We start from the raw sequence: 25079 nt of genomic DNA, 5'->3' as shown, positions 1-25079 counted from the left end.
CGCATCACCAACAACATCCTGGGGAAAGAGCTCACTGAGGAACCCTCCATGCCAGAACCCCTTCCAGCACCTCGTATCACCAATGACATCCTGGGGGAAGCGCTCATTAAGGAACCCTCCATGCCAGAACCCCTTCCAGCACCTCGTATCACCAATGACATCCTGGGGGAAGTGCTCATTGAGGAAACCTCCATGCCAGAACCCCTTCCAGCAACTCACATCACCAATGACATCCTGGGGGAAGCGCTCATTGAGGAACCCTCCATGCCAGAACCCCTTCCAGCACCTCGCATCACCAACAACATCCTGGGGAAAGAGCTCACTGAGGAACGCTCCGTGACAGAACCCCTTCCAGCACCTCGCATGACCAATGACATCCTGGGGGAAGAGCTCACTGAGGAACCCTCCATGCCCGAACCTCTTCCAGCACCTCGTATCACCAACAACATCCTGGGGAAAGAGCTCACTGAGGAACCCTCCATGCCAGAACCCCTTCCAGCACCTCGTATCACCAATGACATCCTGGGGGAAGCGCTCATTAAGGAACCCTCCATGCCAGAACCCCTTCCAGCACCTCGTATCACCAATGACATCCTGGGGGAAGTGCTCATTGAGGAAACCTCCATGCCAGAACCCCTTCCAGCAACTCACATCACCAATGACATCCTGGGGGAAGCGCTCATTGAGGAACCCTCCATGCCAGAACCCCTTCCAGCACCTCGCATCACCAACAACATCCTGGGGAAAGAGCTCACTGAGGAACGCTCTGTGACAGAACCCCTTCCAGCACCTCGCATGACCAATGACATCCTGGGGGAAGAGCTCACTGAGGAACCCTCCATGCCCGAACCTCTTCCAGCACCTCGTATCACCAATGACATCCTGGGAAAAGTGCTCACTGAGGAACCCTCCATGCCAGCACCCCGTCCAGCACCTCACATCACCAACAACATCCTGGCGGAAGCGCTCATTGAGGAACCCTCCATGTCAGAACCCCTTCCAGCAACTCACATCACCAAGGACATCCTGGGGGAAGCACTCATTGAGGAACCCTCCATGCCAGAACCCCTTCCAGCACCTCGCATCACCAACAAGATCCTGGGGGAAGCGCTCATTGAGGAACCCTCCGTGCCAGAACCCCTTCCAGCACCTCGCATCACCAACAACATCCTGGGCAAAGTGCTGGGGAAAATGCTCATTGAGGATACCTCAGTGCCAGGTCCTTCCATCCTCACAGACACTCCAAAGGAAGCACCTTCTGTGTCAGAGCCCTTACTAGAACCTTCCATTGCTGATAAATATCTTCAGCAAGAAGTAGAACTCAAAGGGTTACAGCACGACTATGTCCAGCAGCGTAAGTATTGCGACACCTCAGAAACCTTTTGCATATACACCCATCACAAAAATCAGCTGCAGTTTTGATACCCAGCCCACATGATGGACTAAGCCTCAACACTGCCCTTTTTGCAAGTCACCAGCACTCAGCCTGGTCAACACATACAACATTTGTTCCTTTTTTTCTCTTTGTTGCATAACTGAGGGTTCGCCGCATTTCCCAACAGTTCCCTCGTTCTCTCCGGGCCATCAACCTGCAAATTGGACACATGCGGACAAGGCTCATCCGCAGTGAGGTTCGGCTGCAGCGGTGGGAAAGGGAAGGTATGTTCACAGCATGGCCCTGAAATTGCTGCTGGGCTAAGAACGGCTCTTTTGTTTATTTCATGTTGAAATGCTTGATTTGAGTCTGCATCTAAGGTTTCAGAGGGGAGGCCTGTGAATGGGTTGTCAGTGCTTGCTGAAGTGTTCCTTCGTTTTCTGTCTTTCATGTGTCCAAGCTCCAGTGCCTGTAATCCAAGCAGCTTCTCAGAGTGAGCAGTGAGGGCAAGTGATGGTGGGTGTGGTAGGATGTCAGCCTTTGCAGCTGACCTCCTGCTTCTTCTTCTCTCTTGCAGATGTTCCTGCAGGCCCTGCTGCACTTCTCCAGCCCTCTGGGTCTGATTCATCATTGTCCTCTGCCTCCCTTGAGGTTGCCTCCATCCCACCCTCCACCTCCACCTCTTCCCTCAACCTGCATCCCTCTCCACCTCTCCTCCTTCCCCACCTCCTCTGGAGCCGGACCTCAGCAATGTGAAAGAAACTCTGCAGAGTTTGGTAGAGATGCAGGTCCATCAGCTGCGTGACCGTAAGTCTCACAGAGGCAGCACTCCATAACCTCTACCTTTTCCATCCTCATTGTGATTTTACAATCTAAAAAACTTATAGTCTAAAAACAGAGGCAGGGATACAACAGAAGAAGTAGAGGGAAGCTGAGGTGGGGGCAAGTGGGGGAAAGATGTGTATGTATTTCAGCCGCAGCTCCTTAGGACCAGGGAGACCCAGGTTTGAATTCTCATCCAGTCATGAAACTCTCTGGGTGACTTTGGGCCAGTCACTTGTCCCACAGCCTAACTTACCTCTTAGGGTTATTGTGAGGAAAAAATAACCATGTATAAACCTCCCTGAGCTGCTTGAGGAAGAGCAGAATATGAATGCTAAAAGGAAAACAAATATCAGCCCTTTTGAGTTTAAGCTGAGATAAAACAGGAAACCAAGGAGGATGATATACAATTGTGCATATTGCAAATCCTCCTTATAGTGTCATCAATATACATGGGCAAATGTTCCCTGCCACCAGGAGCATACAGTCAAAAGTTTGGCTTTGGAGAGAGAAGTGAGGAAGAGGAGGAATGGGAGAGGAAAGCATAAGGGGCATTCAATTCAAGCTGATGGAGCTGCTTCTACTGAGGCATTACGCCAAAGGCTGCGCAGTGGAGGTGGGTTTTCAGGTATTATTGGAGGTATAGGAGAGAGATGAGGGGCCACATCTGAGTGGCTGTTCCAGACCCAAGGGTCAGCGAGAGAGAAGAGAAAGAGTTGTTTTAGAGAGCAGGAGACCTTCAGGTGGCTCCTGAAGACAGAGAAGCTGGAAGAGCAAAAATCAACCTGACGGGGTGCAGGTTCACCAGGGTGGGTGGGTACATAGCCATGGAGGGTTTTCAAGACAGAGAGGAGGAGTCTGTGCTGGGCATGGAAGGGGACTAGAGGTCCGTGCAGGGACTGACATGGTGGAGGACAGGCCCCTTCACCCTGTTTGTTTTCTCTCCTTCAAGGCCAAAGAGACCTCCGCAGCTGCCAGGAATGCTTACAAAGCTTCAAGGCACTGAGGGGACAATTGAGGCGGCTAAGGAGCAGACTGGCCAGGGTGGAAGCCACTATGGGGATCGTGGTTCCTCCAAGGGAGCTAGACGTTGCTGAGGAAGAAGGGGAAGGCAAATTAAAAGAGACAACTGTACTACTATTTACATAAGTAGCAATAAAATGCTGTGTATATATTTTTTAAAAATTAAATATTTGTTTTAATAGGATGTAGAGATAGAACAGCAATAAAACTTGCATATTTATTGTTTAAAAAAAATAAAATGTTTTATTTTAAGGGAAATACATTTGTCTTGCTTTGAATATTCTTTGGGTAGAGTTGGGTAAAAAGGTCTTTGGGTCAAACTCAGCTACAGAAAAGACTCTCTTGGCCATTCCACTCAGGGCCAAGAGATGTTTGAGAGGTTCAAGATGTAGCTCAAGATAGACAGTTCCTTGCCAGGAGGCTCATACACAGCTTGTCTGCCCCAACATGTATGTCTAGGAGGCTGGATTTTGGCCCTGAAGAGAGATCTGCCCCGTGTGAAAGAGGATGGAATGGTGATGCGGAAGAGGAAGCTTGATTTAGGGCAGGGCTGCACAACTCCAGCCCTCCAGCTGCTGTTTGGCTACAGTTCCCATCAACCCTGACTATAGGCTACTGTGACTACTGGGGACTATGGGAGCTGTAATCAAACAACAGCTGGAAGGCCCAAGTTCGAGGCCAAATGTTATTCTCCAGCCCTCTTATTTTCCACCAAGAGCCAAAGCAGCAGCTGGAGGCTTAGATCCAGGCGGAGTCAAACTGAGTGACTGATTTGGTCCTGGGGGAACAGCTAGGAGGTGGCACCTCCATTTCCTTTGCAGGAAGAAAAGCCATGGGGGTGGCTCTCTGTAGAGCATGACAGGAAAGAACCAAAAAAGGCAGCCTCCATATCAGGCCACCTCACAGGACCTTCCAGCCTTACTCTGGCAGAAGAACCCAAGGAGACCACCTTTATATCATGAGAGCTCTGTATCAGACCTCCACCCAGGGCAATCCATCCCTGCTGATACTTCAGGGAAAGAGAATGAAGAGGCCCCCTATATAGCAGGCCTCCTCCCAAATGCAGGATCAGCAATGAGATTAGACCTTTAGCCTCCAGGCTGTTTTTCTGCCGGAGAAGAGAGAAGAAGGAAAGCCTGAAAGAGAGCACTTGTCACTGCAGATGTTAGATTTGATATGACAATGAAATAAGACAGCAATGCAGGGACCACTGCATTAGCTACACAACTCAGTGGTCGAATGCCTGTCCTTGACCATCTCTAAGAGCCCTTAAAGATGGTCAAGTGTAAGGACAAGAATACGTTTGCTCTTGAGGCTCATTGTGCATGCACTGAGAAGAATCATTAGAATCAACAGAAGATGCCTTCTTAATGGGATACATTGGGCTGTGTTTGCACCTAGAACAACACATCACCATGGGAGTGCTGTGCCCATGAATGCAGTAATGCAAAGAGGTGATGTTTCAGACAAATGGTGTGCCTGATTCAGACAGCTCTAGGCAACAAGCTTGATACTCTGGCAATGGTTCAGGAATATCATCCAATCTTCAATGTCAGTTTCCTTTTAAAAGTGAAGAGAGAGTTTCTGTAATCCTGACACCATTATTACATTTTATTAACATTATGCTAACTGGATGGTCATACATTGATTTTCTTAAAAGGATTCAATTTCCTGGCCAGAGTGACCAACACTTAGTCTACTAATTGTTTTAACTTAAGAGAAATAAACAGCTCCAGGAGATATGACTGTTTTGGATGCCCCTTAATAAAAATAGAACTACTTTTATAGAATTTCCTTATTTTGCCAAGACCAGATGGCTGAATTTTGAAAGCACATTTAGCAAATAGTTTCTCTCTCTCTCTCTTTTCTTCTGATAGGGAATAGTTCATATCTGTATCAATATATGCCAGCCCAGAGCCAACTCCAAAGTAATGGGATATTTGGCCCAGGGGTCGGGGAGCCAACAAATCAGCAGCTGAAAGTCTCTTGCTGTTGCCTAGCAACTAATACACATCCCTTTGCCTTGGCTCAGCAAAATCGCCAAATCAGATCTCAACATGGATATCACAAGCCACTGCACACCTAACCATGACAGTGCCTGCAACGAGGCACGAAAGGATGCATCTTGTCAAGAGAAAGGCACACCACCTGCATTCAAGGGTGGAACTTGGGGGGGCAGCCAGGGCACATGCCCTAGGCACCACTGAGGAGGGGGCACCACACCAGTTCCTGCCACCACTGGCCCGGCCCCAGGGCCCCTCAGCCACTTGCTTGCCTCAGCCACTCATCCTGCTTGCCTTGCCCTCTGGCTCTGGCCTAGGATCCAAGTGGCCTGCAAACTGCAGAGAGCTCTTCTTCTCTCCCCGCCTCTCAGCTGATTGGCAGGTGGGCGGGGCTTCCAGAGAGGCCTCCGTGTAGGCCTCCCTGAAGCCTGAACTTGGCATTCCCCCGCAAGCCAGAAAGGAGGCAGGATGGACGAGTTCTCTGCCCAGACCATCCAACACAGCTTTTGCAAGGTAGACTGTGAATTCCTTTTTGTGATTACCCTCCCCCCACCCCAGGTATATAGGGATCTGCTTGCCATAGGGCTTTGATATGGGGGGGGGGAGAGACTGAGAAGTCTCTGAATATTTAATTTAAAACAGATTGAAAAATTTCTGGCTTTAAATTTCTGGCTTTTTACTATCTAAAAAGGCATGTTGCTTGTTTCATGGCAGAAAATTACAAAAACTTCTGGAACAAACAATATTATATTCATTCATTCATGTATAAATGCACTTATGTCCAAGTTGTTTTGCAACCCAGAAGGTCTGAGTGAGTACTGTGAAGCATGTGTTGTGCTTTTATTTTATTTTTCTTGTGTGTGAACTGCTCTCCAATAACTCACAGGACTTCAGGGTACATCTGGCCAACATGTGAATGCAGCACCTCCATTCCAGAGGAGATGTGTATTAAAGGGCTTTAAAAGCCTCGTGTGAAAAATCTCCTGGAATCAAACTTTACTGAATTTGTTCAAGAATTCTGAGAAAACAAACATAGGCTCACCATCCTGCATGGTTGAAAGTCTCCTTTGCTAAACTGCAGCGAGGAGGCCATTTTAATAATTAGTGTTTCTGGTGTGTTCTAGGCATTAAAAGTAGCACAAATATATAGTACTCAATGTATATCACTATATATTGTGAAGTGTCCGTGTGTGTATTCAGTGAAATGTATTTCCAGGCAGCATACTTATTTTGAAATATCAGACTTAAATCCTTGGGGGCCTGGGGTCTGTGGAGGCCCTGGACATTGAGGGGCTGGTGGCCCATTTTAAAATCTCATCTTGGCCCATTCCAACCTTGCTATGCCCCTGGCAGTCACTACACATGGGTTTCTGCACAACACCTGCACAGAAGAAACTTCCATGTAGAAAATGTGTCTCTTGAAAACTGACCTTGAATTTTCCATCCATGACTGGGATATCTGAGATTTAGAATCAATAATAAAAGAACAGCACACTGCTTGTGACGGGAAGGGGCAAATTACAATGATTTCTTAGTCGGGCAGGAGCTTGCTTTGGCCCTGGCAGAACTTGGCTGTCTGCTCCTGTTGAAAATTCCTCTATCTAGAGTGGAAAATTAATGTATCCTCCTCCCTCCTGGTGTCAAAGTAAGCACTAGTGTGGTGAATGCACATATACCCCATCATGAGCCAACAGTCATCATAAGACAAAGGCTGGCAGGAATCATTCACTGGTTTATAGACACACACCCCCACCACCACCTTCTTCTTCCCCTGTTTTGCTAGTGGCTATTTGGGCAGGTGATCCTCTAGTCTAGGACAAAGTCATGTTTTTTTAAAAGCATGATATGAGACAGAGAAAATGACACTTGGAATCCTCACATAACTCCTGACTGTTGTTCTAAGTCTTTTACAGAGATGGCTCATGTTTTCAGGTTTTGATCAACAACCATGCCTAGATGGTACAGTGTTCCTTTTAACAGGGATTTCCAAATATTGTTGACTACAAGTCCCATCATTCCTGTTTGGACAAGGGCGCAATTTCAGGGCTTGCTCTAGGCGCTATTTTCCCTAGATACGCCTCACGGTTTCCAGCCCTTCGCCTGTCGCCAAGGTCATGCGGCATCATTCCTACTTCTCCACTGCCTTAAACTCAGCCTTGCTGCCTAACGTGCTGTGCGCGCTTTTTTATCACCTCCCACTCCTTTCCTCAACTTGAGACCCGAAGGAGGGATTCTTCCACTTTGCGCGAGCACTCCGAACATTTCCCCCTGGTGGTTCTTCTTTTGGCGCTTGCGCAAGCGCGTTTCCAACCCCAAGTCCCGGTGGGCAGGCAGCGTCGGAGAGCGTTCGCGCATGGTCGTTGGCAGGACCTTGCAGCTCCGCCTGCAAACGTTTGCCTCTCCGTCCCGAAGTGGCTCGGCTCTCTCCGCCTTTTTCCGACGGCCCCCTGTCTGCCTGACCCTGGAATCTCAGCAAAGGCTGCTGAGCGGAGAGACGAAGGCAGGAGCCGCCGCCGCCGCGGGGGCTGGAAGATGGCGGTTGGGATGGGGAGGAGGCGGCAGGGAAAAGAGCAGCGGGGCTTGCCTAGCAAGCGAGGCTGAGCAAGAAAGCGCCGCCGCGTCCTCTTGAACCTCTTCTCGCGTCTCTGGTTCGCAACCTGCTGTGGGTGGCTCTGTCTTCCTCGACTCCCGCCGGCCCGAGATGGACCCTGGCGGCGCGGCGCTTTCCTCGTTGGCAGCGCTGCTGGGGGAGCGCCCTCGAGAGCTGTTGCTGCCGCCGCCGCCGCCTCTACCTTGAGTCGCCGACTGTCTCCCGCTGGCGGCGGCTGCTGCTGCGGGAGAGGCGGCTGGTTGTGTGCTTGTGCTTGTGCGTGTGGCAGAGGAGGACTTGGAGTCACGTTCGCCGCTGCGGCTGGGGCGCCCCACGCTGCCTCTGCCGTCGCTAGGGAAGATGTCGGATACCAAGGTGAAGGTTGCCGTCAGAGTCCGGCCCATGAACCGGAGAGGTAATAACCAGAAGCACCCTGAAGTTGCAGCGCTTTCGGACTGTCCGCGTCCTCCCTTCATCGAGACATCTTTCCCCTCCCAGTGCTGCCGCCTGGCCCCTTCTTCCCTCTCTCCCGACTCCGAGGGCTAACTTGTTTGCAAAGTAGCCCGGGATGGGGCTGCGGAGGGAGAGTTCGGAATGGCAGCGCCCTGGCTCTTTACAACTTTTGTTTTGGGCAGGGCTGGGGGTGCCTTCCACCAGCTTTCCCTTGGGAACTGGCGACGGTCTGGGGATCGGGGTCGGGTGTAAATGTGTAGCCTGAGGTTCTTCTCGTCGAACAATCCGGAGTTTTTAGAAGGAGCGCGGCTGCCTCTTTCTCATATGAGGGGCGTGGAGCAGTTCGGGACAAACGCAAGTCGCTGCAAAGCTGCCTATTAAGAGGAGAACTCGTTTTCTCGCTTGTTGGGTGGGGAAGCTGGCTGGCTCATAGGGCGATTTCTCCTTAGATAACCTCCCCCAAAGACGCTGGCAGTACCGTCTTTCAGTAGTGAAGTTTGTACTCTGCCTTTCAAGGTCCCTTCATTCTTGAAGTGCATATTGAATATCGCTTAATGTGGCTCAGTTATTCCTTAATATCCTTTAATCACTCTGTTGCTACCACAGTCATAGTGGTTAACGAAAGGGAGAGCACAATCTTCTCCCTGCCCTTTAAATGCACAGTTGTGTGTGTGAAATGGGGCTCGTAATCTGTATTAATGATTTGTGAACATGGCATTGATAACACAATACAGTAGTAGAATCTCATATGTGACATGAGACAGCTTGCAACCCATGTGATTGCAGTGGGGCTCTGAGGCAAGTAAGGAGAGTGTTATTGAAGAATCATACTGTTCAGAAAGATGCCCATGTGGGCTCCGTAGTTCAGACACCACCTATCCTATCCTCACTGTTGAAGGACTTCAGTTGAACTGTAGACATCCAACTTCTTGCTGTAACTTGTTAGAGTTTTTTGGAGAGCAACACCCATATCATTTCCTATGCTCTTAGCAGCAAATGGGAGTTGTTTTCTAGACACAAGAAGAAAGAAACAGGAAAAGTCCTGCTGGCAAGGGATAAAATATGTATATCACTCTGTAAGGGAATGTTCTGAAGTCTTCTGTTGTGTTATGTTCCAGAGCTGGAGTTGAATACCAAATGCATTGTGGAGATGGAAGGGAATCAAACTGTGTTGCATCCTCCTCCTTCAAACAACAAACAGGGAGAAAACAGGTGAAAAGCCCAAATCTAAATCTTCAAGCCATATGGAGTGTGTGTATGTGTGTGGTTTTATTAACAGAGCAGCAGCCATGTCTGTAAATTGCCTCTGCTTAGGGGGGAAGGGAATGGGGAATGAACCTCCTCTAATTCACAGCAGTGTAAATGAGGAATAATGTCAATTGAATGAATCTGGAACAGCCTGTGTGTCAAGCTGCACAGGTAAAACGTTAGTTATTCCTCGTTGAATGTTGAACATATTAATATACACCTTTAAACAAGCTACTAAGAATGGTGGAGATAAAACAGGGGCGTAACTACCATTAGGCAAGGGGAGGCAGTCGTCTTGGGGCCCCACTGCCTCGAGGGACCCCCCAGAGGCACATCACATGACTCCCCACCCGCCCATGTTGCACCCCCTATGAATTATATTGAGTCTCTTGGAGATCGGCAGGAGCAGAGAGTAAAAAAACTAGATTCAATGTGAACTAGATTTTCACCATATTCATAATGGGGATGTGAGTGTGAGTGCACTATATATTGTGAAGTGTGTTTGTGTGTGTATATCAGTGAGGGGCCCATTTTAAAATCTTGTCTCTGGGCCCCCTCCAACCTTGCTACGCCCCTGAGATAAAACTATAGTCTTCGATAGTGTTGCCCAGTAACATTATTGTCTTCATGTAGCATTCAGGTTTAACTAGGGATCAAAATAATACTCTGGATTCTTGGGCAGTAGTGAAAGTTGTTCAGGTTGTTTATTAGATTCCAACATACATGAACAGTTGGATTCCTTATTCATTTTTGCTTATTTTAATGAATAGAGTGCAGAAATAATTTAGATATCTGGTAAAGCCTTGAAAAGAGCAGTTGGAAACAATCCAAAATACCAATGCGCCAGACTATAAAAATAGATCAGATTTTTCCTTCATGAGGGGTTAGGAGAGGAAGTTGTGCAGAGGAGACATAGAAGGAAAAGTTACGTTATCTAATTTTTGTTAACTACCTGTTGCTTGTTGTAAGCAGTTGACTTTCTAAATATATTTTTGTTTGCTGGGTTTCTCAGCTGTGATTATTTTTTCAAAAGTATATTGTTTTGCAAATAATAGGTTGGGGGTTGTAATGCTTAACTGAAACAGTTCATTAAGAAACAGAATTAATTACTTTGAAGATACAGCTGGTGTACTGACTAATTGTAAGGCCTTTCCTGTGCTTCCCAAATTCTAGCTTTTGTGACATTAGTATTTCAGTTTTGCCATCAGTAGGCATCAGTAGTGTTTCAGGATGGAGAGGTGTATAAGACACATGCAACAAATAAGGCCCAATCCTGTGTGCCACTGACTGAGCCAAAATGGATTGCCATGGCTGATACATCAGTGCAACTTGGCACAATGTGGTTTTGAACTTGGATTGTAACTGACAGCAGCTTGTATCTTACAGTAACATATATTGGTGTCGTGCATATGTGTGTTATAGCCTAGAACAGTGTGTTTCTCCATGTTTCTGGAGTCGTGGACCGGTACATTCTTTGTGTGCAGTTTCCCAGACCAGCAATTAGTAAAGGGGTTGCCCCCCCTCGCCCCCACCCCCAGGCACCCCCCCAAAACAATTTCAAGCGGGGGGGCACTGCCACTGGGAGCTCTCCAGAGCTCATATCTAGGTAGGCAGTCCTCGCTGGTGGGATAACGTTCATTTCGAGGAAGCTTAATGGCCCTCACTGGCTCGAAATTGTTTTTTGGGGACGAGCACGGACCGGCACTAAACTCCACACGGACTGACACCAGTCCATGGACCGGTGGTTGAGAAACACTGGCCTAGAAGAGGGACAGAGTGGAAACAGCACTGGGCAGGTGCATAGGGACAGTGGAGCAGGGGGTGCGTGTGTCCCTGGGGCCCAGGTGGGCCACGAAGGTTCCCTTTCACACACACACCGCGGATGCCCCTCACCACCCTTTCCCGTTGCCCTTTGCATTTCTCCCTGTGCCATGGTGGTGTTTTCTCCCTCCCACCACCACCTTTCCTTGTCTCTTCTGCATCCTTCCTCTCCATTCCGGGCTTCCCCTCCACCCCACCGCAGAGGCCACATGTGCTGGCCGTGCTCCTTTCCTCCTGAGTCTGGCCAGCTGGGAAGGAATGCCCAGTGGCTTCTCTCTCTAGCCTATGAAGTGCTTGCTTCAAACCGGCTAGATTTTTGGAGAAAAAGGAAGCATCCAGCTGTACAAAGCAAGCACCCCCCAGACTGGAGAATCCTTCCCAGCTGGCCATGACGATGCTGGAGAGAGGAGTGTGGTCAGCGTGGGAGCATGCCCAGCCTACACAATGGGGCAGGAAGTGCAACCAGGCACGGAAGATCAACGTGGTGGAGGCAAGGCAGTGGCGTTGGGGGAGGAAACGTGGTGACTGCAGCATAGGGAGGAGAGAAATGTTGCTGTGGCCTGTCCCTGGGCCACTGCCCAGCTTTCTACACTGCTGGCACTGGGGATAATTAATTTATGAAGTACCTGAAAAGCTGGCCTCCACAAATGTTCTTTGACTCTAGAAGCCACTCCCAAAATTTAGGAACTGTACAAAATTTAGGAGCTGCAATACCAATACATCTTTTACTGTTTTATTGTGTATATGTGTTTAGCATTAATAGATTTGTACTATTTTAAATATTAAAATTTAATATTTGTATTGTGTTAAGTATTTGATATATTTGTATTGTCTTAAAGATACTATAAACCACCTTGGTATTTTTTTTAATGAAAGGTGGTATACAAATCTGACAAAAAAATAAAATACTGCCCTCTACTCCATGGGAGGGCCAGACTCACTGCTCACCCCCAGCAATGCCCTCTCCTCCATGAGAGGGGTGGACTCTTACTCATTTTTCCTCCTGGTTGTCTCTTGTCAGGCAGGTGATGGACAGACACGACCAGTAGGAGGAATGGGCAAGCAAAGCTGGGGATGGGGTGGGCTGCTCCCTCCTCATGGTCTCCCTCTATCTGGTTTAGGCAGGCAATGGACTGATGCAACCAGGAGAAGGGAGCGACCCAGCACCTGACCTTGCTTGCTCATTGCCTTCTGGTTTCATCCATTCATTGCCTGGCTCAAGCACCACACTTAAATTTTCAGGTGCCATGAGAAGCAGGCACCTGGAAATGGTTAAGCCCTGGACTAAAAATCTGTCTATGTTGCTGCATGCCTATGTGCTTGATATTATTTTTTAGATTTATAGCTTATGCCATCTCAAAGGCTCTTAGCGGGTAACACTTAAAAGTTTATTAAGGTTGCAATCCTGTGCATACTTACTTGGGAATAAGCCCTTCTAAAATAGTGGGACTTCTGAGTAGACATGTATAGAATTGAGTTGTTAAATCACTTAAACAATAAAATATCTTGGAATACAACTCTCTTCTCTTTGCTGGCTTAACTCCAATCCCTGATGTGTAATAATAGCTTAATAAAATTGCATGTAATATGCAGAACTCAATATGACTAAGCCCATTAGTGACAATGGGCTTAGATATGTCTAGCTCTGCATAGGGTCAGCCTGTTAGTATGATGAACTTACCTTACACAGCAGGCTTCAGTTGTATGTAATTCTGTAACAGGATGACTTCACGCATATTTCGGATTAAGGAACTAATATTTTATTTGGATTTTTTACCTATACGTTGAAAGTTGTTATTTTAATGAATAAATTTTAATTTGCAGTCTTCCTTCATAGATTGTTTGCATGTGTGGGTGGAAATGGAATGAGGAACATCTGTAATATTAACTTGCAATATCTGGCTTGACATCCGAAGAGTCATTCTAGGCATTACTAAGAACTTGGGTGCAGCTGGCTGGGGGTTCCCTTCCTTTTTCTTTGAGCTGACTCCTATGCCATGTCAATAACTTCTTTGCCACATGGCATGTGAGTTTGCTGTATGAAAAACCGTGTGTCTAAAGGCCTCTTGAGTATGTAGAACTATTATTTATATACTGCTTTTCAACAAGTCTCAGTGATTTACATAGTAAAAAAAAGAGGATGGTTCGCTGTCCCCAAAGGGAAGTGCCCCAGGCTGCTGATCACAGAAGTACTTACAGAAGTCACTTCTTCAGATGACCACGGTAACTGAGCTCTGCAGGAGGGAGATGGAGGGGAATGACTGGTGTGTGTGTGTGTGTGTGTGCGTGTGTGCAGGTGGGGAGGGGAGAACTTCTGCCTTTCAGAGCTGTACGTGAATGCAGCTTTTTTGCTATAATGTCTGTGTAGGACTAAATTGTGTTTCTAAGAGGCCTAGTCTGTTTTTTGGGTGTGTGTGTGTGCATAGAATGAACAAATAATGGGGAGAACCCCCCGGGAACAGGGAGTGAAATGCATATTGTTTTTAAAGTTCTAAGGTATGTTGCTAGTGTACAGGCTTAAAAAAATACATTGTCTGTCTTCTTAATTTACATTGTTTCCTTTTCAATGATCACTTTTCATAAAGAACACGAAAACCATGATAAACAATGGAGGCAAATAGGTGGTATTTGGTGGCTGATGTGGCTTGTGCTTGATTTACCATTGCTTCAAGCCTCGAGGAAGTTGAGGAAAGCTTCCAGCTCTGGGGAGTTGGTGTTTATTGCAAAAGTCTCAACTGAAAGTTATCTAAATGAAGTGTCAAATGAAATGAGGCAGCTACTGCCTATGTATCTGAAGGAATTATCAGTCAGAAAGAGGCTGCTCTGCAGACGCTCTAAATATCACCTGCCTGAGGTAGCAGATAGAGTAACAGCTGACAGCACTTTGCCTTTGTTTGTAGGAAACTGTAAAAAATAATCTGATTTTGACCTCTCTTAAATTGCTTTTCTTGTTAGAAGTTATTGTTCAGCTTGTGAAGTGCTAGCTTTTAATTGGGTAGGTTTAAAAAAACTGAATGGAAAAAAGCATTTGAGCTGCTTTAGCAGCATTTAACTAATCACATTCTAGACGGTGACCTAGATACTATTCCAATGGAGTGCCATTCTCAAACTGCATTATTAAAACCCCACAGTTCAGGTTACAGAATGCTGGTTTTTCTGATATATAGTAAATCAAAGTGGAAGGAACTCTCATTTCTACTTGTTAACAGTCCATACACAATACTTCCCCCCTCCCCCATGTGTTTGTAAGCATCTACTTGAATTTCTAGAGGTTCTTTATAGAAATCATAGTCCTTTTACAAATTTAGAAATATCAGAGTAGATTTTTGAGGAAGAGTTTTCTGTGCTGTTCTGAATCAATGCTCTCAAATAAGGCTTTTCAAAAATGTGGGCAGCTTATGTTGGTATGGGTTCTACAAGTTCTTGAGTTGCACAGAACTTGTTCCTGATGCAAGCTTCCCCATGTAAAAATTGATCCAGTGAAACAGATTACCTTAATTTTGCAAACTTTAGGAATATTCTTTGGTAGAAAAATGCAAAGAGATCACTTTTTTTAACTGGGAAAAATTGCATGTTGCACATCCCAACTATGCAATATGTTGTAGTTTGTGAAAGATTAGTAAGTCTTTAAATATGATTAACTTCCTGTGGATGCAGCAGGAATCATTATGCTTATACCTGATAGTTATCCTTGCAGCTCAGACAGATCATTAGAGGTGAGGAGCACTGCTAAATTTAGCATTCTGTTTGAGTTAAGTACTGGAAATTGGGTATTAATATAAATATAGCATGAAGTTTGCATTACATTTTACTGTATAGTAGCGGCAGTATAGATATACACTTCAATAGGTTTCTGATTTTGTTAATAGCAATAGCGCTTACATTTATATACCGCTCTATAGCCGAAGCTCTCTAAGCGGTTTACAACAATTTAGCATATTGCCCCCAACATTCTGGGTACTCATTTTACTGACCTCGGAAGGATGGAAGGCTGAGTCAACCTTGAGCCCCTGAACAAACATTTGATTTGTTGAGGCACTGAGTTGTGGTTCTCTTGGATGCCACACTTGAAATCTCCTAAAACTTCTTAACTTTGAGATTTCATTTTCACTTTGGATAAAAGATGCCACTTGTCAATGTGACAGCACCACTGGGTATTTTGTCCGCAACCACTGTGGATGTTGTCAAATCAACATGGATCATTCAAGGCTATTATTTCCTCCTTTTAAGTACTATACCACCACCATCATGTTGTTGTTGTTGTTGTTGTTCTTCTTCTTCTTCTGCTTCTGCTTCTGCTTCTGCTTCTGCTTCTGCTTCTGCTTCTGCTTCTTCTGCTTCTTCTTCATACAGTGAAAGAATTCCGGGGAAAACACATTAAATGCATAATCATTTTTAGTATATAAATCTCAATGGTGGAGCATCCTCCCACTTCAGTTATAGCATGCTGTGTAAGATGTATCTTTGTAGTGAATGATTTAGGTATGGGTGTTTTTAAAAAAAAAAATATTTTATGTAGGAGATCTAATTTGATGACATCTGTGTGATTATAACACTTTACCCAATTACTGGTGATCTGAGTAGATTTTTCCCAGATTACAATAAATGTCTGCATGTAGTTGGAATGATACCATACTGTTAATTTTGAAGTCTGAAAGAATTACGGTTGTGTGGTCTTTCATGCCTAGTGTAAAGAGTATTTTATAACTCAACCTTATATGAAATCTTATTGATATGATCAAATATTTAGAAGTCTGTGGCATAATAATTGTTTATGGAAAATGGTCTCATCTTCCATGAAAGAATATGTGAAGTATAGACTAATTAGACTACCTTGTATATTTCAAAAGTACAATCTAGTAATTGTCATGTTATAGGTCCCTGTCAGCCAAACTGGAACAGAAAGCATGTACTGCATCTGAGATGGTTGTAGCCTTACATTGTATCTAAGTTTTCCCACAGTGTTTCTTGGTATGTTTGGACAGACGTTGCAAGGAATGTAGATATACTGTAGAGAGTGGATATACTGTATTTGCAGGTGGGAGGTCTGCAGCCTGCCATTTGAAATGGCAGGTTGGAACCATCCTGTTCACACAAAGATCTGCTGGGGAAGGATGTGTGGACTGCATACATGCAGGTAGTACAGGAACTTACTGGATCAAAAATGAACAAACTTGAGTGACTCTCCTTGATGAGGAAGAAATTAGCTGGAGCACTCGAAGCTTAAATATCTTGAAACCTTATTTCCCCCCACAATCTGTGTGCAGCCTCCAAAGCTATCTCTGTGTTTGGAAAATGTTATGTCTGTCACACACACAATTATTTTGTGAATTCTACAGTGTGATTATATTTGCATGGTTTGTTAGTTTGTTCTTCATTTTTGATTAAAAGATTAAGCAAAATAACTGTAAATATTTATACTACTTGCTTACTACTGTATACACCCATAATATAACATTGAAAGAGTGCCTTTTTTGCAACTGAAGTTCGAAAATAAGGGGTAAAATGCAGAATTCAAATTTGTTCTGTAAGTAATACCTGCCAAAAGTTGCAACAGACCTACCGTTTTCATCCAGGTTGGCTTTATTCTTAGGACAGTTTAGCCATGTGTGTTTTATCCTTTTAAAAGAATTACTTTCATGTATTGCAGTGTTCTTCGTTGTGAGGTCCAGGGGTCAGTGGTGGCCCCCAACATCCCTAAGTGTGTCTCCCTGACTAATTTATTTTTGGGTCTATGTGAAACTTCAGCTAAAGCTGACTACCCTGCACAGCACCATGCAAAGATGATCATTCCTACCATGCAGTGCTGCCCTTTGCCTGGTGCTGGGTTGGGACTTGTTTAAGTGAAATGGAACCCTCTTGGGCCCTTGTACCGTCTTGGAAGGTGTGCAGAGAGTTCTGGGAATGGGAAGTGTAGCCAGGGTGTCTAGATGACTTTTTCCAGGGGGAGGGGGAAAGCCTGTAATTTTATACCCTCTTGCTTGGAAGTATTCCCCATTGAATTCAATGGACTGGCTCAATCTGGGGGTGGGTGGGTGGAACTGCCCCCTCTCCCCCACCGGACCCCCATGTGTATCCCTTCCCAGTGCTTTCCCCAAAGAGTTCTTGAGGGCTCCATCTCTCTGAAAAGACTCTCCCAGCACTGAAGTTCAGCACAGTGGGAAATGGCTCTCTCTTTGAAGCTCCCCCCCCCCCCAGTGGCCTGCGCTGGAAAATAGTGAAAATCACCGATGAACTATCCACACCAGTACATAGCATCAATTTCTTGGTGTAGCTAAGGGTTGCACTATTACCACTGCAGTCTTGTTAAATGCCGGTGACTCTGGAGTCTTGGTTTATATGTTTGTTGGATTGGTTCTGTGAGCCTGTGGCAGGGGCTTGACAAATTCCATGTGCCAAGAGAGTCATGGTATGTAAAAATTTAACAGTGATGCCTAGACTAAGATATTCAGAAGTAGAGTTAGTTAATAAATTGTTATATGTCCCAATCAGTCCCGTTTCTGTTCTAAGTATGTTACTTGTAAAGGGGATAAAGAGAAGCCCATTTTCCCACATCCTCCACAATGTTTCTTGTTAAGTCTAGCATTTTGGGAAGTGTCCATTAGAGATGTGCCCAACGCGCAGTTGGAGTACTTCGAGGGATATTAAAAAGGGATCTTTAAGGAACTTCCAGCTTTCCGCTGTGACAGCATGTGTCCAAAAAGCCGTGTGCCGTCTGCATGCACATGGCATCCATGCATGTGCAGATGCCATGTGCATGTTGATGGCACATGGGGCTTTTAGGAAACATTCGGGCACATCCCTAGTGTCCACTGTTTGGCTCCCAAGTTTCTAGACTGACTCCTAGATTCAAAGAAAATTTGTCAAGGCTTGACCTATGGGAAATATATTACCCATTCAAGCCTTTAGATACTTGGGGCTCTTTCAGATGACAAAAGGTGGGATCTGCAAACCTTCCACAGAAGCAAATGCCATCTTACCTGCAGTTGCATGCTTGTATAGGCTTCATGCTCCTTCCCAGTGTGGTTTTATTCTCTGGCCATAAGCTGATTTTTTGTAGCACCACTTGCTGGCCAGTTCTTGCATTCAGAGAAAAATCCATCCACTACTTTCGTAGCAACTGAGGAAAGGGACACATTCTTCTCAGGATGAAAGAGCTGGGTTTGGTGGCACTGTAAAAATTGCATGAGGTTGCTGCTCAGCGTGTTGCCAGAGTATGAGATTGTACTAGGAAGGACGACAGAATCACATATGAGTTTGTGGATTGTGAATAAGATGGTGTTTAGAGCTTGCACAGAAGACTTGCAGATCCCACATTATGTTGCCTGAAAATCACCCCCAATACACAATTCAAGACCTAAAGCTCTTTTTAAAGTATAAAACCAAGTAAGTGGCTGGGTTAGTCTTGGATCAAGAAGTATATGTGCAGTTTTTGGAATCGAAGGCAAAATTGTTTTAAAACAGCAACAGAATAAAAATAAGTAAAATAATATTGGCATAAAGAACAAAGAAGGAAGTAGAAGTGAATATCCAACATGAATGATCTTCTGCTTCTGACGTTGCTTTATGAGGCCAGGAGATTGGTATATAAGACTAGGATGTAGTTAATGTTTAGGTTGATGAAAACCTGAACAAGGTTTCCATCAACCTGAAAAACTCAGGTTTCTATCCAGGCAAAATCCTGACTACTGTGGTGATCAGTTTTAAAAGTTGCGTGGGGCATACCACTTGGCCAAAAAAGTTAGGAAAAATTTACTCATTTGTGTTTATTGCACATGCATAGCATGGAATTACTAATATAGTTTGTGTGTGGCAGAACTTCTGTGAAGTAGACAAAAGGAAATTTCCCTTTTTAAAGCACAGAGGTATGTGGTGGGTAAAGTTGTTTCCATCTGTTGCAACAGCAAAAAGGATTTAATTCTTAAAAAGGGATTAGGTAGTAGTCTTACCTCAAAACATTCAAGTTATTTCCAAGTTTTGGGAGAGGCTCTTGAGGTTTCATTGTCTAAAATAATAAGAAGAAAAAGACTTCCCCTCCTTATTGAAAGCAAGAAATGCTAATTTGAAAGCAAGTTGTGATGGGGAACACGTATTATGGAAAATAAGATTGAGTAATATATCCCAGGTTTGATCAAATGTTGTCAAGACTCTTAATTAATTCTGTAGAAAAAGGACTCGGAGCACTAGCAAAGTTATTGTCAGAATGCATACTACCAGATTATTGTTGCGTGTAACTCTGTGCAGAAGATCAGATTACAGTCTGCCTTCAGCTTTTTTTTTTTAATCAACACTGGATTAAATGCTATATTTTTAAAGCACTTTTGTGGTGCAGCACACAGTCATTTAGAGTATTTAACATAAAATATCTCTTGCGCTCAGATGCAGTGGACTAAATCAGGCACTAAAATTGTGTGTCTCAGAATATGGGACCGTAAGTAAGAATGACACTTGCATGGCTGACATTGCTGAAAACATTGCAGACCGTTCTGTTTCATAGAACTATCAACTATTAACAAACTATTAAAATAATAACAAAATAGTTAAACTTAAAAAACAACAACCCAAGACATCTCTGTAGTGAGATTTCAGATTAGTAACTTTAAATTTTAAAATCTTAATCCAGGACCCCCAAGGTAGCATTCTCAGAAAAGCTACCTGTTCTACATGCAGGACCAGTGAGATAGGCAGAGCTGAGGGGTGTCAATGCGTGGATGAGATGGGCATGCTGGGAGGAGAGTTTTAGATTTGTTAGGCACTAGGAAACATTTTGGGACAAGACACGCCTGTACAAAAGGAACGGACTCTACTTGAACCAAGATGGAACCAGACTGCTCTTGCTTAGGACAGCTTTTAAAATGACACCTGGGGATAGCTGACAGAAGCTGGGCAGTCAACAAATGTAATCCCTTAAGGTGTGAGGATGTAAATGGTACAGATAAACCAGAAAGGGACAGAGTAGAACCAGGAAAAGAGCAGATGGAAGATATGATAGCTGTTCAAATGGCCATAGTTGATAGCACATGCCAATCCTGGGTAAGAATTCAGTGTAAGAAATACTGCCCAAATGAAGAGAACAGAAAGAAATACAAACTCTGACAAAAGATTTTGTCTCATCTCAGTTTGATAATCTAAACCGTCTTGAAAAATTAACAAATGGCCAGGGCCAGATGGCATCTACCGAGAGTTCTTAAAGAACACAAATGAGAAATTGCTGATTTCCTTGCAAAAATATGTAATGTAACCCTACAATCAGGTTCAGTACCAAGGACTGGAAAATAGCCAATGTAACACCAATTTTCAAAAAGGGATCCAAGGGGAATCCAGGAAATTGCAGGCTGTTAGTTTAACATCTTTTCCAGGTAAACTGATGGAAAGCATAGTGAAGGATAAAACTGTTAAAACCTAACCGGACCTGAAGAAGGAGAATCATGGCTTCTGCAAAAGTAAATCTTGCCTCAGACTTTTGGAGTTCTTTGAGAGTATCAGCATGCATGTATGTGGATAAAGGTGATTCAGTTGACATAGTATACTTGGACTTCCAAAAAGCGCTTGAAAAACCTTCTCATCAAAGGCTCTTGAGCAAACCTAGAAGTCATAGGATAACGGGACAGGTTCATTTGTAACTGGTTGAAGGACAGGAAACAGAGTTGGAATAATTGGACAGTTTTCACAATGGAGGCAAGTAAGAAGTTGGGACCCTCGAGGATCTGTACTGAAACCAGAACTTTTTAATCTATTCAGAAATGATCTAGAAGTTGGGGTAAGCAGTGAGGGTGGCCAAATTTGCAGGTGACACCAAACTATTTTGGGTAGTGAAATCTGGAACAGATTGTGTGGAGCTCCAAAAAGATATCTCCAAACTGGGTGAGGAGGCAACAAAATGGCAAATGTGATCCAATGTAATTGTAAGGTGATCCATATTGGGGCAAAAAAACACCCAAATTCACATATATTCTGATGAGATCCTGGTGACTGACCATGAGAGGAATCTTGGGGTCATGGTGGACAGTTCATTGAAAGTGTCACAGCAGTGCATGGCTGCTGTGAAAAAGGTGCATTCCATGGTTGGGATCATTAGGAAGGGGATTGAAAATAAAAATGCTAATATATACAAATCTATGATGTGGCCACATTTGGAGCACAGTGTACAGTTTTGGTCACTGTATCTTGAGGAGGATAATGTGGAACTGAAAAAGGTGCAGAAGAGGCAACCAAGATTATCAGGGGCCTGCAGCACCTTCATTACGAGGCAAGGCTACAGCATCTGGGGCTTTTTAGTTCAGAAAAAAGATGTCTTAGAGACATGATAGAGGTCTATATAATTATGCATGGTGTGGAGAGAGAGAAAAACTTTTCTCCCTCACGTACAACATTAGAACCATGAAACTGATTGCCAGGAAATTTAAGACTGACAAAAGGAAGCACTTTTTCACACAGCACATAATTAATCTATGGAATTATCTGCTACCAGGATGTGGTGATCCACTAGCTTGGATGGCTTTAAGTGGGGCTTAGACCAATTCAGGGAAGACAGGTCTATCAGTGACAGGTCTGTTAGGTCTATCAATAGACAGGAAGACCTGTCTATTAAGACAGGTCTGCCAGTTCATCAAGACAGGTCTACTAGTCTTGATGAATGATTCCTCCAGGCTCATGCCTCTAAATACCAGTTGCAGGGGAGCAACAGTAGGAGAGAGGCCATGCCTTCATCTCTTGCCTGTGGGCTTCTCAGAGGCATCTGGTGAGCAACTGTGTGAAACTGTATGCTGGACTTGGGCCTTGGGCCTGATCCAGCAGGGCTGTTCTTAGCCCTGGATTTTTTTTCATTAGGTTTTTGTTTGCATTGGTTTCTTAGTCTTTTATTGCAGTTCTGCTTCAGGGTGATTGTGAAAGCTGTGATTTCTAGCATATTTGTTGAGCAACTATATGTGGCCCACAGGCCAGCCACTCCTGATTACAATTGCTAACAGAAAACACAGATGCGTTGCTGTGGAAGTGAGCTGTGTTCTTAATCTAACATACAGCATAATCCCATTCACATTAACTTGAAAGTAAATCCTTGATTTCAGATGGATTTACTCTCTGGTGCATAGGATTCCAGACTTGGTGTGCTAGTTTCTATCTTTGTAGTTTGGCTTTGTTCTGGGATTTCCAAAATGAAGTTCTTTTTATGGTAGTTACAGAAATGCATAGCAGGGACCTTTTTTTGGCCTCTTTCTCATATTTAGGACCTGCCATTTGGTCTGATTTTGTTCAGAATCTGGTGAACAAAAAGCTCCCTGCTAAATGCTGATATATGTTTTATATCTTTACTAGCTGACCCGTGCGGCCGCCGCCGCCCTGCGGGGGCCGAGTGCGGCCGCCGCCGCCTTGCCTCCGCGGCTGGGCCCAGCCAGGCCAGGCTACCTCTCTCTCTCCTCCCGCCCCCCCGTCTCCGGCGGGGCAGAGTGCCGCCGCCAGCGGGCCTGGCCGGCCCCAGAGTGCCGCCGCCGCCGATGCCGCGGCTGGCCCCAGAGTGCCACCATCAGGCCCGCCGCCTCGCCTCCGCGGCCGGGCCCAGCCCGGCCAGTCCCGCCGCCTCGCCTCCGCGGCCGGGCCCAGCCCCGCCGCCTTGCTGGGCCCCGCCGCCTTGTCCCGCCTCGCTGGGCCCGCCGCTCGCTGGGCCCCGCCACCACGGCCTGGCCCGCCGCCATCGCGCTGGGCCCGCCGCCTCGCCCCGCCTCACGGCCGGGGCCGCCACCACCTTGCTGGGCCCACCGCCTCGCTGGGCTCCGCCGCCGCGGCCCTGGGCCCGCCGCCTTGCCTCCGTAGCCGCCCAGCAAGCGAATTCTCCTGGGTGTGCTGCCAGCCAATCAGGCGCCCCCTGCAGCCCAGCCAATCAGCTGGGCTGCCGGGACGCATTTCTCCTGGGCACACCCAGGAGAATTATATATATATAGATATTTTAATCCAAAATATAAATATATTAACAATCTGGAACCACAGTCTGTATTCTTACTTAATGAAAGACAGGTAACATATCATAAAAGTAATCTGAATAATATCTGTATAAATCCAGATAGGGAAATACACACACATGCGCACACACACACACACACACACACACACACAAAATTGACAAAAATTACTCTCCAGGGTAAAGGTAAAAGTCATCACAAATCGATAGATAGATCTGTAAACATATGAAATATATATAGAAAAGTCCCAAAGGGGATTTTCCAACAGGAGTCCTAAGCTTCAAGGCAGTTAAGACTTGTGTATCCAATGCATGGAATGAACTGATCCTCATGTAGCTTGTACTCCTGTGGTATAACACAGCTCAAGGAGGTACTAGGGATGTGTGAGTCGGCTGTGAGACCAGTTTGGTTCAAATCCAGACCGGATTTTAACTGTCCCGGCCTAGTCCAAGCTCAGTTGAACTGGTTTGCGGACCAGCTTGACGAGGGGTGTACTTATAAAGGGAAATCTGGCAAGGATTCCCTTTTACAAGTAAAGGGGGATTCTTTAGAGTAAAGGAAGGGGTGAGGGGTGGAAGAAAAAAGGTAATTTTTATCTTTAAAAATCATGTGCTGGAGATGGCACAGGCGATAATGGTAACTCCTCCAATCCCCCCTCCCTGGCCTCCCGAATGGCGGCCTAGGCCAGCTGTGGTCCAGTTTGGGCCTCTGCGCATGCCTGGAGGCCATTTCTGTGACATCCACACATGCACACACCCCATTTGCATCACCATGGGGTGACGCAAATGATCTATGTGCATGTGCGAAGGTCTTGGAAATGGCTCTCAGTGTGCGCAGAGACCTGAATTGGGCCTCAACTGGCCCAGGTGATCATTTAGGAGTCTGTCAGGGGAAGGGTTGGAGGGGCCCCCACTGCTGCCTCTGTCATGCCTGGCACCTGACGTTTTAAAGGTAAAAAATACCTTCTCTCTCCTCCCCCACCTTTATGCTAGGGGATCCCCCTTTACTGTAAAGGGAAATCCTCTCGGGATTCCCTGTTACAAGTAAACCCCTGAAGCCGGCCTATGAGCTAGTTCTTCAAATTGGGCGTTGGTTCAGTTGAAACCTAGAACAGGCTGGCTCAAAGACGTCTGGCTCACACATCCCTAGGAGTTACTTGAATAATCTGTGCTCTCTTTGGGGACGACGGTTCCCCCCTCCCCCACCTCCTGCCCCAGTCTCTCTTGCCCTCCCCCCACCCCTGTTGCTCGTGCCCTCCCCCCACCTCTGCTGACCCCACACAGAGCCTTTCACCTCACCGGGTGGCGGGCCGCCATTTTCATCCAGTGCTTGTCAGCCGTCGGGAGGCCCAGCAGCTCCCGAAGGCGCCTCTCCTCCTTGCCGGTCAACCGTTCACCTTCGTCGCCACAACCTCCCTCAACCGTAACCCCTATGGAGTCTCACCAACTGCCTCCTGGCACGCGCTCCTCCCTCCTCCCTTGTATGTGTTGTCCCCACTGGGTCCGCCATTGGTCGCTGCTGCAACGGGGGTGGAGCTTGCCACATCACCACGCATCCCCCCTGGTCCATCTACCCTGGTCTATCTACAGGAATTAATAATATAGAAGATAGATATACCAAACCATGCAGCAACAAACTTTATCTGTCACCATCATAGTCTGAGTTATTGGTTTCCTTTTGTGTAAAGAAATTAAAATAAAGATGTGTTTTCCATCAAGAAGAAGTTGAAATCTCTATATTTGAATTTACTAAGGCTTATTCTGAAAATTTTCCTTGCGCTTTGTTAG

General features: G+C 45.7%; 2 protein-coding genes across 22 annotated transcripts in view; both read left to right on the top strand.

Moving 5' to 3' along the window:
- The first annotated feature begins 302 nt into the window (after positions 1-302).
- Positions 303-3478, top strand: LOC128322190 (diacylglycerol kinase kappa-like). The gene is made up of 4 exons (XM_053242978.1): positions 303-1354; positions 1563-1659; positions 1953-2182; positions 3150-3478. The coding sequence occupies exons 1-2, from the start codon at positions 364-366 to the stop codon at positions 1628-1630; spliced, it is 1059 nt and encodes a 352-aa protein (XP_053098953.1). The 5' UTR covers positions 303-363; the 3' UTR covers positions 1631-1659; positions 1953-2182; positions 3150-3478.
- A 2172-nt stretch (positions 3479-5650) lies between these two features.
- The window catches only part of KIF13A (kinesin family member 13A), a 190844-nt gene continuing 171415 nt past the window's right edge, over positions 5651-25079 (top strand). For 9 of the 21 annotated variants that reach the window (XR_008305754.1, XR_008305756.1, XR_008305757.1 and 6 more), the window contains exons 1-2: positions 7543-8228; positions 9385-9478. Coding sequence is in view for 14 of the 21 variants with exons in the window: in XM_053243918.1 (XP_053099893.1) it covers positions 8174-8228; positions 9385-9478 (149 nt within the window). In the remaining 7 variants the exon portion in view is untranslated. Of the gene's footprint in view, positions 5737-7542; positions 8229-9384; positions 9479-25079 lie in introns of those variants that run through there. The other 12 variants (XM_053243914.1, XM_053243916.1, XM_053243910.1 and 9 more) reach the window with 5 other exon arrangements.

This window comes from Hemicordylus capensis, chromosome 4 (genome assembly GCF_027244095.1).
Source record: "Hemicordylus capensis ecotype Gifberg chromosome 4, rHemCap1.1.pri, whole genome shotgun sequence".
Taxonomy (NCBI): domain Eukaryota; kingdom Metazoa; phylum Chordata; class Lepidosauria; order Squamata; family Cordylidae; genus Hemicordylus; species Hemicordylus capensis.
The sequence above is the reverse complement of the archived record's forward strand: the minus strand, read 5'-3'. Positions and strand labels throughout refer to the sequence as shown.